Below are 15,920 nucleotides of genomic sequence, written 5' to 3'. Positions count from 1 at the left end.
TGTACTGCCTTCCTGGTTTTCCCTGAAAATGCTGTTTCCTTGCAGCCGCCTCCAGGGAGATGGCAAATCGCCCCACACTTACTTATTCGCCTGGGCTGGAAGGGAGCTCAAAGTTCTCCAAGTCGCCCTCTGGCTAGCCCCACTTGTGGCCTTCCTCTCTCAGGCAAGCCTTCCCTTTCTGTGGCTGTCCCCTAGCATTTCCTAAGGGGGCAGGGTTCCAGAGAATGTGCTCTGGCATCAGGCTTAGGCTTGAGTGCTGGCCACGGTACCATATGTAAAATGGGACCATTAGAGTACCCATATGTCATAGGACTGCTATGTAGATTAAGCTGATATGTGAAAAGCACCCAGGAACACAGAAGCATTCCACACCTGTTAGCTACTTTATGTAATTATAAGTTGGAAGGCTTCAGTGTCTATGTGGACAGAGCATTATTATCACCCTGATCTCGTCTGACCTGCTGGAATCCAGATCCTGGCTGCCCTCCCTACTTCAGCCACTTACCCCTATGGCCACAACTGTCTAAAATGTCTCAAGTCCAATATCCCACTTGCTGATCACAACGGTTCATCCAGTTTTCTCAGGCCCAGGCTCCCCTACACTGACTCTTCACACTCACTGGCCTATCTAGTCCCCAGACCCTCCCCCTTCTCCTCAGCTTGGGCCTTGTTCTGACTGCACCTTCTCAATGACACAGCCCCAGACCCTGGTGGGTACCTGAACCACCATCTTCATGATGCTGTTAAACTTCCTGCCCTTTTAACCTCCATTCATATCTGGTCCCTTGACCTCCCAATCCCGAGTTTGTTAAACTCAGAGATGCAAACCTGAATGCCTTCAAGAACGGGGTAGGAATCCTGAAAAGAGTACAGAGATACTATAGACGATTCAAGATGGTCTCTGCCTCTGAGAGGCTTCAGCTTCGCTACTCCTTCTGTGTAGAAGACAGATGGGCACTGTTCCTAAACCTCCAAATTGCTCAAGAGAAGCCAGATTTTCATGTGAAGCCTCCCTGTTTTTAAATGGTGATGATTAATTTAAAGATGCCCTCCCCCAATACAAAAAAAAAAAAAAAAAAGGCAACAAGAAAACATATCTTGGGGTCAAATTCAGCCCCAAGGCTTCCAAGTGCAAATTGTGATTCAAACCAATGACCTCCCCTGTGTGGCCCAAGGACTGCCAGGAGAAGGACATGCCCAGCAGCAGCTGTGCACCTCTTCAACACTGAACTCCTTCCTGTGGCTAACAAACCTCCACTCGTCCCCAAGGATCTCTTCTTCTAGGACGCTTTTGCTGACCAGAGGCACAAGGACCAAGAGCGGGTGCTGTGTCTATGTGTGTGCAGGGTGCTGTGAGGGGAACAGACTGTGAGCATCCATCCACTGTGGAGGAGTGGAGGGAAGGTCATCCCAGGAAGAGGGAAAACCTACTCAGATGGACAGAGGCAAGAAAGAATACAGAGTGTTTAGGTTGGAGCAAACGGTTCAGCTCCCCAGGGGCATACTATGTGTTGGGGTCTGGGGGATATTGTAGGCGGACTTGGGGGAGATGTGGCTACAGAGATAGGCCAGGGCTAGGTACTAAGGGGTCCTGTGTATCACACTGAGAAGCATCTTCAACTGAAAGCAACAGGAAAGTAATAAAACATTTAAATGAAGACTGCAGTCTTGCAAAGGGAAGGTTATCTGAGGAGAAAACAAGAATTGTCATGAATTCTATTCTTCTTGAATCATAAAGATAGGTGGGATTAGGGCTAATGTTTTAAGTTGTAAAACATATTAAAAGTTTAAAAAGCAATGACCGCAATGGCCTAGAATGCCCTTTCCTCTTTCTCTATCTGCTGAACTCTGACTCATTCTTAAAGACTCAGCTCAAAAGTCAAAACCAACAGTTCTCCCAGTCGGAATTAGTATTTCTCTCTTTGCTCTGTGAGCTTACTTTTTCTTTTTTGCACACTTCTACTGCAGCGTGTAGCAGTGTAAGTGGTGATGATTAATACACGTTTCCCTTCCCTTCAGACTGGAAGCTCCATGACACTGGTGACTACACCTCAGTTCCACCAGGCAGCACAACGCTGGGCCCATGGGAAACATGCGCATACTCATTTCCTGAACAGACCCAAAACACTACCGATGTTAGCGCTTGCCACAGATTAACTATTATCAATGTAATTAAAAACCTGGGCTAGGCACTGATGAGAGAGAGAGATATACGGCGCATCCTCGCCCTCAGAAAGTACACAATCTAATGTCTTAGGAAGGGTCCTCACAGCCTTCAAGAACTCATGACCTAGCTACGGAAATCAAAGCACTTGGTCATATCATCATGAGAGCCACGAAATTCAACCCCTTTCCCTTTTCAAACACAGGCAAAGTCAGAAAAATATCATTTAAAATGCAGTTTTCTGTATGATATAACCACAGCAGACTAACGGAGCATGAAGTCCAAGAGAAACTAGCTGTCTCTGCCTCCAGGGTCTCAGTGAAGTGTTTAATGTCTACCGGGCCATTATAACCCCAAACCCTCTGCAAACTGTGCCTACACATCCATGAGCAGCCCTGTCACGTTCATCTAACGGAAAGGTGCAAATGAAAAGTAAAATACATTCTATGACATTTGGGGTTGCTTTGGTATTTCCAGAAGAAGAAGGACTTTAACGTGTTAGATTTATTAGTGATGTGAATGACTTCACAGCCCACGTTTGCAGAACTGCCTGGAGCTGCTCTGGCCGACTGTGTCCCGAGGATGACAACATCAGTGCGGGTGAGGAGGGAAAGCGCCCAGAGGTTCGTGTTCTCCATGCGGTGGGTTCTGCTTTCCAAATTTATTACAAGTTTAACGGAACTCAGTTGAGTTACTGTGTTTCCGGGAGAGTCAGAGGGCCAAGCGTTTAGTGTCTGGGGATGGCCAGGCCCATTGAGACCAAACTGTAAGCCACTGAAAGCCACAGTGAGAGCGCTGAGCTTTGTTTCAGGACTGAATCATATAAAATAAGCCGAGATACTCAAATTCCCAGTGAAACACAAAAGGCATAAGGCACGTGTACAGGACGTGCAGGGCTTCCACATATGAAGTGAATTATTGACAAATTAAAGTCTCTACCAGGGAGACAGCTCATCTCCAGTGGGCAAGGGCTCTACTTCTAGGAAAGCATATTTTCTTCAATCTGGGGATACGTCCAATAATAACATGGAATTCCTACAACTATTTTGTTTCTAAAACATCAGAGTTTAATATAGACTCTGGCTTTTTTAGTTATGAGTTGACTTGCTCTTTTGGGCCAAAAATTACTGTGACAGAGGGCAACAGAATAAATGTTCTTTTTTTAGTTGAGAAAGAAGGGCTTCAAATACATCTCCAAATTTTTTCCTCGTGTGTTTAAAAACAGAGAGAATGCTACCATGATAGCATGTCAGGAGTCAGAAATGTTTTAAATCTGTGCTATGCTAAATGCATATTTTACATATTGCACAATTTAACTTTACTTATTCCCTTAAAAGCAGCTGGATAAATTATCCAAATTAAACAACCAAAAAGTGAACAAAACCAGAGAAATTTATGTATTAATAGACTAATACTTTTTTTAAAAGAAAACTAAAATATTATTAAGTGCCATCTTCTGTGAGACAATATCTTGGGAACAAATGGACAAGGCTCTTAATATGATAACACCCTCTTCAAAATGCAAATTTAGGGACTATCTCTACTGGCTATTCAAACAGGTATTATACAAGCAATTTAATTACTAGCACAATGTAAAAAGCATATGGGTCTACAATAAATATTACTTAATGATCTAAAGAGCTTAACACTATCTCAAAGAACTAAGGAGTGCTCCCTGTGCTATGAAAACACACACACAAATAAAACAACAACAAAAAAAACCTGTCAGTTCTAAGCCACCCTCTGGAAATTTCAGGCTTTGACGTATGTGTCTGGTTGGGCCAATGTGCCTGTGTTCCTGACCCTTATGTAATCTTCCACCCCTACCCCACCCCCGCCCAACACCCGCCTAAAGGCTTCAACCAGCAGAATGATGGGCTGAGTGAGGCTCTGGAGATAAGAGCTGACTGAGGAGCTCTGGAAAACTCAACCACCCAAGTGTAAGTGCATTAGCAAACAGAAAGTTAAAGGACTCTTGACACTGCCCCTCCAAGACTATTACTCAGAAGAAAATGGATTAGTCAGACATTATTAGAGCAGAGGAATAAGAAAATCCACCGAGTTCTCAGTACAATGGAAACCATATGATTCTAAGATTTGAAAATATAGGCACATAGGGAGGAATATGAAAAATTATCATTGGATATTCCGTATGTGTGTGCTTTTTTTAAGGTTCTTGATTTCTCACTTTCACTTAAAGCTGGCATTATTACTTTATAGCTTTTTCTTAAATTCAGTTTTTATTATTAGGTACAAAGCCAATCAATCTATCGATTATTTTCTTGGCAGATTAGCCTGTTTGTGTGTTCCCTTCTTAATACCTTCAAAAGGTCTGCAACTTTTTTGAACTGGCCAAAGTGCTATCTATAAGGTGCTGAGTTCCTTCAAGTCTGGCCAACTTATTTATCACCATCCCCACACTAATCCCAATGTTCTCTGTCTTTCATGAGTCTTTGCCATTTAACTGAACATTTTCAGATCTGTGCCTTGTTTTCACTCACTGTAGCTTTGAGGTTAGATTAACTCAAGCTTCTGAAGAAAAGAGACAACCTGCCAAAGATTCCATTCTGCTGGCCTCATCCCTTATTGAGTCAGTTTCAGACTGTCATTCGGAACCCCTGAAAGCTCCTTTTCTAAATATCTACATCTAGTCACAAGAAACAGTGTGCTAGCAACCTGCTAAGATTCTGTTATCATAATACAATATCTCACCAACAAGACAAATTTTCTTGAGAACACAAAGAGCCAAGACTGAGGAATGGAAACTATGTATCCTAGATTTTCAACCTGAAGCAGCAGAGTATGAATATCTAGATGTTACAGTGAAAGTAAATTCCTGACCTTTGCTCTGGTTATGGGCTGTATACGTGACATATCTCAGATACAAGGGGGCTGGCATCCTTCCTTTTATCTTATTTCACCTCCTGGGTATGAGCTGGAAATTGTCTTCTAAGGACAAGGTCTTATATAAGAGAAATAAAACTGAGGCTCAAACAAAAACATGGAAATTAATTTAGTAGACTGCTTTTTCTTTTAAGAGATACAGAAAGAGATGTTAGGAACAAAAAATCTAAAACTCTTCCAAGAGTATCATGCTCTGTGTGTCTATGTGTTTATATATAAGTTTGTGTGAAATACAGGAAAATGCAGTAAGAATATGGAGGGGCTAGATAAAGAGGAGTCACAGGGAAGAGAGACAAAGACAGAACCTGAGGGGAAGTACAGTACCAACAGCTGGAAGAAACAAGTACAAATGTGGGTCCAGGAGACCCAAGCACAGCATGTAGTTCATACCAGTGACAGTGTAAGGTATGAGAATGCTATACACGTCACCCTCCCTAAACACACACACCCAGTCAGGCCGACAGGCAGGCTAGCCACGTTCTATTAGAAAGCAGTTTCTAAGAGTAAAGCTTTATCATGGGATTCAGCCTTTGGCCAGATATTTTCTGCACCTGCTACATAAGGGACTATCTGTTTATAGATGTAAAAAAAATATGTAACTAGCAATATTCAACTAGCCATTGACTAACAGGTGATCTATTTTATTGGATTATCACCCAGATTTCACAATTCAACCAGTGCCGATGACCCTGATTTAAATCATTAGTCTATTTAATAGTTCGTGTATTTCATTTTGCCTTTCCTAAGGTTAAGGTTTTTTGTTTTTTTGGGAAATGAAAAAAAAGTAAACATAATTCTTGTATTACTTTCTTTGGACTTTCTCTCCTTCCTCTCATTATGCAAACCATGTATTTCCCCCATTATCTTCTGAGTCCTGGAATTTTCTAAAATTCTCCTTCCCCTTTCTTTTCCAGGAGTCTCTTGTCACCAGCAGCTTAGGTTCCTTCCCCTCTAAAGGATTTGGGGAAGTCAAAGAATTTAAAGGTAGAGATTACTGTACTTTTGCAATCATCAAATTCCTCCTCTCCTCCTGCTCTCATGGGTAAGAAAACAGACCTGGATAAACAAGAGGACTGTCCAAATTCATGCAGAAACGGGCCTGGATTCATGTATACTCTCTCTGCACAGGGGAGAAGAGCATCCTTCAGCGGCTGACAGCTGACTCACACGCACTTTGCTCATAGACTACAATAACAAAAGGGCAGGACATGGAATGTTAGGCCTTCCGTGTGGTCGGGCTGGGGAGAGGCTCAGGGCGGCAGGGGACAGGGCTGCCTGGTGTAGTTGGTACTAACAGCACAGCCTGGCTCTACCACTCACCCGGCTGAACCCTGCCAGTTCATGAGGCCCCAGCTCTGAAACGGGACAGTCATACAGCCTTGGTTCCCGGGGAAAGAGGTGGTGGATGAACACGTGTGCATGCATGTGTACACGTGTGTATGTGTGTGTGAGGGGAAGCATTATGATTCCAGCTCAACTACACTTCCACTGCAAAGTCACATATCAGTCAACATTTTAGCTAACATATAATATCAAATCTTTAAATATTTTGGAGTAAGAAAAAATGTTTAAAATGTCTCTATTATCTTGATTTAAAAATAAAACAGTATTTTTGAATAGTGTCTCAGAAAGCACGAGCTATAAATGTCCCAGATATAGGTTCTCAGGGAGAATCAGACCCTTTAGTCAGAGCTGGAACCAGGAGGGAGCTTGGGAACCTGGCGTGCTTACTGTGTACAACCCAGGAGAAACCCTATTTTAAGTTCTGAACACTATAAACAGTGACTTATTTCCACCACAAAACAAACCCACTGGATTTTTCTCAACAACTTTTAAGAAATGTGTACTTACAGACAGAAATTGACAACAGAATGTTTCAGAACAAAAAGTTAGGAACAAAGTCCATTACAATAAATTCAGAATGGGTGACTGTCAGTAACATAGTACATTCATTCATCTTCTTAATAAAAATATAAAAAGTTACATAACAAATCAAAATGAACAGGGTACTGAAAAACTCGTTTGACGTAGAGTGAAAGTGAATAATGTAGAGAAGTATTACTGTCTAGATTTTTAACTAGTTAATGTCTACCCTGGAAGCCTGTATCTAAAAAGATGGGTGCAAAGTTACAGAGGTAAGATACTGTAAAATTGGGCATACACATTGAAGAGAGCAAAGAGCAAGGAATGTACTGGAAAAAACCGGGACCTGGGAGCTATGTTCCAAACAGCCCAAGTGGGCTGAGGTCTGGGCTGGCTGACACAGGAGAACATGGATGCCCAGCTGTGCAGCCCCGGCTGGACTGACCCTCTACCACATCTGGTGGGTCCATGTCCCTCAGAAACCAATGATCTAATCACTCATTATCAAGGAGTCTTTCTACGCAACATCTTTAAAAGGTTTTTCTCTGTGTTTGTTTTTGAAACAGACCTGGTTGCATCAGGCAGATCTTGTCACATTCCCTGCTGGGTGACGAGGGAACACATAGTGTAACTAGGTAGTCACAGTGTTCCTAAGGAGAGGGGTTAAAAACTGAGGTTGGTTAAATGATGCTTAAGGCAAGGTGGTGATCCGAGGCTCCCAAATCGTGTGTCTGTTCCGAGGGGAAAGGCAGCTGCTGAAGGAAAAGGAGCTTGACAGCCAGGTTGCCCAAGTTATACCTGAGGCCCAGAGTCCCAGGGCCAGAAGGACACTCATCTCTGGAGAGGGTCACAGAGCTGCAGCCCTCCACCAACTTTCTACAATCAGAAAATGAAGTCTAAGAAATGCCTATACGAATAAATGTATGTTATAGTGAATGTTAAAATGGCCACAAATTCTTTGCAGGTTTTCCCACCGAGTGGTGGAATCTACCATCCTGCTCTTTAAATCAGGGCTTTCCTGGTGACTTGCTGTGACCAACAGAATGTGGTGGAAGTGATGTTGTATGAATTCCAAGTCTTGGTCTCTTAAGGCTTTGCTACTTCCTCTCTCAATTCTGCCATCAGGTAAAGAAGCCCAGGGTGAGGCCCTTCCAGCCATCCCAGCTGAGTCCCCAGACATGTGAGTGACGTCACCCTGGCCCATCCAGCCCAGATGACCTGCCAGCTGACTACAGAAAAATCACCCACTTAACATGCAGTCATGAGAAATAATAAACCATCGTTGTTTTAAGTTATTACATTTGGGGGTGGCTTGTTACACAGAAACGAGTAACTGAAACATAATGTATATTGTGTTTATGTATTATATATAATCTAAATTCATATTCATTGATATATTTTCTGGACTTAAAAAACTAAAACATTATTATCAAAGAAAACTGCAGTGGACAGCACATGCCTTTTAATCAAAGAACCTGGACTCAAGACTCAGACCTGCTCTGTCCCTTGTACCAGAGGACATTTATGATTTTGCACAAGTCACTTATTCTCCCAACCTCAGTTTTCATCCCCATAAATTCCTGACGGAGTCCGATGGTAATGCGAACAACACAAGCGAATGCTTTGGAAACAGCAAGATACGTTCCCCAGTTAAGCTGTCACTGGTACTGCTACCCACAGGTCACTTAGACGTTTTTGCTTTTCCTTCTCCGCAAAGACATTTGGATCAAGGTATCTACCATAACTGTGCTGCATGCTTCCTTTTGCATGGAGGGGCTTATATGCACACATGCACAGAGAATAAAAGACCTTCCAAAGACCCTAAAGTGTCCCGAGCCCCAGGACAGCCCCCTTTTCCCCTTCAGCCATCGTGCAGTGCTGATGCCCAGTGCCGCTCATTCCCTTTCCCCATCTCCCGAAAGTTGTGAGGAGCTGCCGCAGAGCCCCAGCTCAGTGCCAAGAGGAGAGAAAAGGATGGAAAGAATTGGCAGGGTGCCTGGAAGCCTAAACCAAGCCGCGGGAAGGAAGAAGGAAAAATGATTAAGTTAATCATATCACACATGAGAATCAGGGCCACATGGGATGAAAGTTAGGAGGAAACACAGCAGAAGAGGGGAATGCAGGGTGGGCCATTAAGGAAAAGCAGGGGCGCAGCAGGAAAAGGTGCAGCCTCTCCTTAGGAAGGGCACAGGGCGGTGGGTAAAGCAGTACTTGGCGGGGCAGAAAGGAAAGATACCCATGTATGAAAAAGAACATCTAGGGGGCAGTGTTTCACTTTTAAGAGCTCAATTCACATTGGAGAAATGAATGAATAACTGAGTGAATGACTGAACTGAAAACAGACAACTCTGAAGAACATCCACACACTGAGCGAGGACTCACCCAGCTATGGGGCAGTCAGAGGCCTGACTGGGTGAAATAGTCTCACCGGGAATGGTAAATCCACTCGGATGGGAATGAAGAAGGAAGCAGCTTATGCTTTAAGATGAGGGGGAGAAGGTCCAGAGGCTCCTTTGGGAGTCTACGGAAGGCACAATAGATTGCTACAAAAAGGGTGAATCTCTGTTGCTGAAGTTTCCCATTATTTCACCTTCCTTTGTCCTAACCATACAGGGCCTTTTCCTCCTGAATTCTCCACGTCATCACTTTTGATCTCAGATGGCTCTTCAGTTATTAACAATGCCCTAATTATGCTGGTAAAGGTCAAATAATCCTAACAGGACTCCACATATTCTAAAATGCTTTTCTTTATGCCTAAATATCACACTTTATAAGAGCAAACCTTGAACTGGTTCACACAGAGGAACAAAGTTATGTTGTTTTTTTCCTCTTAAAATACTACCACAATTACTACATATTAGGATCTCTTCTTTTTATTTCCATTTTTGCATGACTGTTTGGGCTTTTATCATCCTCCTTAGGAAGTGGGAACCTACGTAACATGCTAATAAACTAGGTTAAGCCATAGTCTGACCATATTCTGATAAGAATTCATTCAGCATTTATTGCATACACAGAGAAAAAGAAAGAAGACACAGTTCTTGACCTCCAGAAACATGCTTTCATTGGTGAGACAAGACTTAACGCATGTACCACAAAGAACAATGCAAAGAAGTATATGATTAACCAGCAACATGAAAAGGCCTATTTTGGGAGTTCCTAGGGAGTGGGATGGGGGTTGGATGAAGCATGAAGACCTTTGTGGATAAAGTGGAATTTAATTGAAGTCTTGCAGGATGAACAACATGAGAAAAGGTGGAAGGAAAAGATAAAGGCATCCCATGCTTTGAGAGGTGAGCGTGGTGTTTGCAGTGGAGGTTTTACGAAGTATTGCAACTGGGCCATAAAAAAGGAGGTTGGTGGAAAACAGCAACGTTTTAAAGTGAGACAATGCAGGAAGATAATTTTTGTCTTCTTCAACATTTAAGTCATCACGGCTAAGAGTGGGCTCTTTTGTTCGTTCATTTGTTCATTCATCAATCAATGTACACTGACGTACTGCATCAAATCCTATTCTAGGTACTAGAGGCTATTAAATATTCTCTGCCCTTCAGAATCATACAGAATAGGAAAAGGCTGACAAAAAATCAGTGATTTTATGTATTATTAAAAGTGCTATGATAATACAGAGATGCGTGGAATTAAATTAAAAGCGAGCAGAGGAGGGACACCTACGTCACCCTTCGGGGCTGAAGACTAAAAGCACTTCACAGGAAGGAAATGTAGTCCTGAAAGAGGGTAAAAAGCGGTCTCACAGAGCATGAGAGAGCGTGGGGAGGGCCTTGTCAGGTGGGAACACAGGAGGCATGTGGGGAAGGGGCAGGGGGTGAGCAGGGGTCAGCGACTATCTCAAATGCAGGAAACTAAAGAGCTGTGAGAATTTACCCCTTCCCTGCAAATCATTTACAGTGGGATTTTGAATGATTTCCTTATCCATGTTTTCAATTTCTTCACTAGAGGCACCTTTCACCGACCATCCTTAGTTCTGAGTGCAAAGTCCAAGTTACGTCAATACAATAACAACCAACCCAAGGTTTATGTTTACGAGACTCACAGAAGCTTGGAAGGCATCTAGCTGAACCTCCTTTCCAACATAACATTTCTTCTGAGCATTCCTGGCCGGTGGCCATCCAGACGGAAAGAAATCGTTCCAGCTCCAGGGAGCTCCGTCTAGCTCAGGAAGCAGCCCGGTTCATTACAGTGCATCATTAGCTGTGAGAAAGTTTTTCTTCTCCACTGAGATTGCATGTGTCTTCCTGGAGCTTCTGCCCATTGCGCACCCCCCCTGGTGTGCCTCCCACATGCAGATGGTGCTACATTACATTTATAACAGTGCATTGACAATGGTCCCTTCTCCTCACTAAAGGACTTCTTAATTAACAACTGGCTTAGTTTTGGTTAATTAGGTTCTCTACTGTAATGTACTGCCTTCCTTTTCATAAAGACCTTGAAGGGCTATCTGCTACTCTTAGTAATGCTCCCTCTCCTCCCTTTACTGAGTAGGGGTGCCTTATCTTTGCACAATAATTCACCCCTTTCCAAGCACCTTCACGTAAATTCTTGTATCGTAACATCATAAGAAGGTGCTGCACCACTGTTACTATGTTATCCTCACAGAAACCTTTGTATGTTTTATGATATTAAAAATAGGGCAAGTCATGTAAAATATGACTGAGAGAAGGTTAGGGTTTCTGACAGGATGAAGGGTAGAAGATGTTAAAGAACGAATGTATTTTAAGACCAGAAAGAAGAAAAAAGAAATTATCAGAACACTCCTTGGAAATCTATTCCAATTAGGGACAAATAACTGATACTTACCTTAACTAAGGACCACAGACAGTCCCACCTATAAAATCACAACTACTCACGCAACAGACACAGACGCTCAGTGCCTGGCACCGGGACTGGGGAGTCAGTGAAATAAGGCACTGTTTTAACTCTGGATATTAAATGTAGAGCAAAACTTTTGAAAGATATGAGATGACTTAGTCAAAGGGATGTCTTAGTGGCCTGGAGAAGATGGAGGAGAGGTCATGGCAAGAAAGAGGGAGAGAGGGCATCTCAGAAGGAGAAACAGGACGTAAGCCCCATGTTTCCAAGCAGGGTCTTCCCAAAGCCAAGGACAAGGGCCAGCCCTGGGGGAGGGTGGGAGGGAGCCTCCCCAGTACGGTGACAGCCTGCAGCCCTGCACACTTGGGGGTGTCTGGTCCTGTGGGCTAAGTGATGTCCTGTGGCTACGAAGAGAATGCCAGCAACTTTTCCCCCATCAAGCCAAAGAGAGAATGTGTTTGTTACTCCAGAAAGCACTGTCAAAACTTAAGACTCTTCTTTGCCTCTGCAAGTTAACAGGTCTGAGTAGATGTGTGACTGCAAACGTGAAGGGTTCCTGGGGAGCGATTCTACGAGGCATGCAGGGTTTCGTCCTATTGGACATGACGATGAAGCTCCTGGAAGATTCATGGCAGAGGATCAAACGACGTGCCCGCTAGCGATGGACACCTCGCTGCCTCCCTGGCTACAGACGGACTGAGGGGCGTTTTGCCTGCATAGTTCCCAGTCTGCAGAGCTGCGCAGGGCACAGGATCTGTAAGGATTAGTGCCTTCACCTGGTAACACCTGGAACCACACATGGTTTCACACATGGAACCACACATGGTACCAAGTCATGATACCAGTTCAGGGATTTCTCCATAGACACAGGAGAAGACCCAGTTTCCCTAACTGCTGGGGAAAACACACTGTGTGGCTGAAACTGTGCCTTCCAGGCAGAGGAGGACACTCGGTGCACTGAGGACAAACCGACCTTGTGGGCAGAGTGCAGCAGCCATCCGCTGTGAGTCTGACTTGAGTTTCGTGGCTGTCCAGGGGGCAAACGGCCTGCTGGACGGACGGGCACTCCACTGTGCTGCAGTCCACGCTGAACACTGCAAGGGGCAGACAGAGGCACCGTTTACTACGACATGTACTGGCATTTTGAGTCCCCAAATGAAACACTGGCTCGTGACAAACTTCTGTAGTGTCCTTGCTTCCCAGAACCCTGTCCTAACACGGGCATTTTAAATATAATTTCACTGCATGTTAGAGAACTGTACTATGTCCCGGGTCTTCTGTGCCCGGGAAGCAGGGGACAAGACATTTAAGAGCTAAGATGAAGACGGAGGGAGTGTGGAACCCGTGGTGGTTATGGGGGTGGACTGGGACCACCAGGCAGGGGCGTTTCTAGTAAGACACTTCAAGAGATGGAACAGGGATTGTTTTGCTTGAAGCGTTTATCTAGCAGTTAAACAAAAATCTGACCAGTGGTTAAAAACTTGTTAGACCTGTGCCCAGGCTACACTAGATATGATGCCAGAAGAACAAGGATGTTAGAAATCACGTGAAGCAAGAAGCAGCTGGGACACAACAGCAAGTCACATGTGGCCAGGAAAGTGAGTAAAGAGCCAACGATGACTTAGCACGTGCTATTCACGCCAGCAGAAGGATGATGAGGAACGGGCAAGAGGAAAGATCGGGGCTGCGTATTTTGTTATAAAACATCAGGCATTTGGATGCATGTATGTACCTAAAAATAACTTTCTGCATTATGTACAATGGTTGTTGTAAATGCAATAATTTAAAGTAATAGTTAAATCTGCAAATGAGGTCTGGGAGGAGAAATCAGCAGGTACCATACATTTCAACCCCACCTCCCCCTGCAAGTCTACTTCAAGGGGAAAGGACAAGAAGAAAAGAGAAAAAGGCATGGTCCCTCTCTGCAGGCACTGCTGCACCAGTGAATTATTTCTCTGGTTGTCTGACTAAAAGGCCAGAAGTCAGGCTGCCTTTATCCCAAAGTGGCAGGCAGGCCGTGCACTGATGAGAAAGCTCGTCTTCACGTGGAAGGAGAGACCGGAGCTGGGCAGACGGGTCTGCAACCCTCTGACGCAACACGACTGCTGACATGAGGCTCGTGCATACCTGGTTTGCACTCATAAAGGTCACAACACTCTCCCGGCTTCCCTGAGGCTTTTGACACTAGGATGTTCAGGTATCCCGGCTGGCAGACCTTGCGTAGACAGCCCGCAGGGTCACACACGCAGCGGCTGGGTAAGGGGCAGCACTCCCCGGGAGGAGCGTAGCCCTCGATGAGGACCGAATCTTCAGGACAGCGTGGAGAGAACTGGACTTCACAGCGGGCCTTGGAGCAATCTGGCTTCTCTTCTAAATGGGAGAGAAAAAATTTAGCACATGCCCGGGAACTGTGGGGCACCTTCCTTAGAAGCACAGGCAGTCCTAATGGTCTACTTATTAAACCAAAGAGGACAGGAGAGAAGCAAGTCTGGTGCTCTCTCCTGAGATCATCTCAGGACACAAGAATGCGAGGCAGAAGTGGCCTTTGTCTCCATCTTCCCTGTCACTGTGTTGAACAATCAATGTCCAATGCATTGACCAAAATGAAGAAAGGCAAAGGGAAGATGCCTACGTAACCTGGAGAATCTAAAAACTGGACTCAACCACTGACTGAAGGGAGACATCCTTGAATTTATTAAAGGAGTTTTAAGGGCTGTTCTTTGAAAAGAGTGCACTCTTAAATAGCAAAATAGACCCACATGTAAATCATGGCTACTTCAGGGACTGGAGACAAGGTACATAATAATCAGCATGGAAGAGCTCAACCCCTCAGCTCTGAATTATGAGGAGATGAACTTAGTAAGAGTCTATGATTCTGCGAGGTGGAATCTCATTCAGTAAGGTGGACGATGAGCCAGTCCCATGTAATTTCCCTAAATGACATCTGGTATGTTTCTGTCAAATGTACCTCATACTCTTTTCTATAGTATGATGCATTTGATCTCCTGCTGCACCTCAATTTTAGAAATAAAAATAAATCAAGTAAAGCCCTAGCTTCTGGAGCCTTCCATCCATACCTCAAGAGAAACTTATACCATCCCTGGGCGAAAACGGCGCCATGAAGTACTGGGATACGTTATCCTAAGCTCTGTCTTTCCTAATGTTTTTAGCTTATTTTGCAGATAAAGAACATGAAGCCCATGAGTTCAAGTGATACACCTAAGGTCAATGGTAAAACTAAAGCAAGAATGCAAGCCTCCTCGCTTTCAGTTCACTGAGCGTTTTATATTACAAAAGTATATCCATTTCCAAAACCAAGTATTCCTCAGGTTGTTTTCTACCGTGCTATACTTTTCATTTTATTGTCCATCTTCCTTGTCTAATCAAAAGATAGTATAGGAAAGTCTTCCTACTCACAGTTCTAGTAAATTCATTCAAAACTACTTAGTGAGCTCCTACTGTTCCAGCAGCTTGGGATACAGCATAAAGAGAAGAACATGGACCCCTGACCTCAAAGAGTTTACAATGCAGTGGAGGCTGATAGGAAATAAACAAGAAACATTAGAAATACGGACACTGTACGGAGAGTAGAGGGTGATAAGTGCTCCGGGAAAACAACAGAGCAGAGCAAGGGGGGATGAGACTGGATGACGGAGGAGTCATTACAGTTCGGTGAGAACAGGCATCACTGGAAAGCTGACATATGCACAAAGCTTGAAGGAGTGAGGGGTGGGCAGGCCGTGGAGGTGGCTGGGAGAAGAGCATCCTGTGTGTCCCAGGAGCAGCAAGGGGGCCAGGGTGGCAAGGGCTCTGGGAAGAGCAGTAAAGAGGAATTCCACTCTCGGATACACCATCAGTGCAGGCAAAACACAGCAAAAAGCTGAGCAGGAGAAAGCGAATCTTGACCGTATGGGGACTGATTGAGATGGAGTTTGTAAACCGCACTTAGCAGATGGGTGTCTGGCTAACACAAACATGTGATCTCATAATTAATAAGAGCTCTGTGATTTTTAACTGCAAAGAGCATTAATTCCTACTCTTCTTAATGGGCTGTAATTAACTTATTCTGTATCATATTTTATTACATTTTTATTATGCAAAATATTTGGCAAGTATAATCACTTTTCAAACACGGGCATCAATAAAACCTGTTTTCATT

At 44.0% G+C, this 15,920-nt stretch overlaps 1 protein-coding gene across 1 annotated transcript in view; it reads right to left on the bottom strand.

Moving 5' to 3' along the window:
- Nucleotides 1-15,920, bottom strand: part of CRIM1 (cysteine rich transmembrane BMP regulator 1) — a 175,036-nt gene that overhangs the window by 80,808 nt on the left and 78,308 nt on the right. Inside the window, exons 3-4 of the mRNA XM_090281145.1 lie at nucleotides 13,889-14,131; nucleotides 12,735-12,855 (exon numbers count right to left, since the gene is read on the bottom strand). Coding sequence (XP_090137271.1) covers nucleotides 12,735-12,855; nucleotides 13,889-14,131 — 364 coding nt within the window. The remainder of the gene's footprint in view (nucleotides 1-12,734; nucleotides 12,856-13,888; nucleotides 14,132-15,920) is intronic.

This window comes from Furipterus horrens, unplaced genomic scaffold (genome assembly GCF_987537825.1).
Source record: "Furipterus horrens unplaced genomic scaffold, mFurHor1.1.pri manual_scaffold_6, whole genome shotgun sequence".
NCBI lineage: Eukaryota > Metazoa > Chordata > Mammalia > Chiroptera > Furipteridae > Furipterus > Furipterus horrens.
Note: the sequence above shows the minus strand (reverse complement) of the source record. Positions and strands in the feature narration are given on the sequence as shown.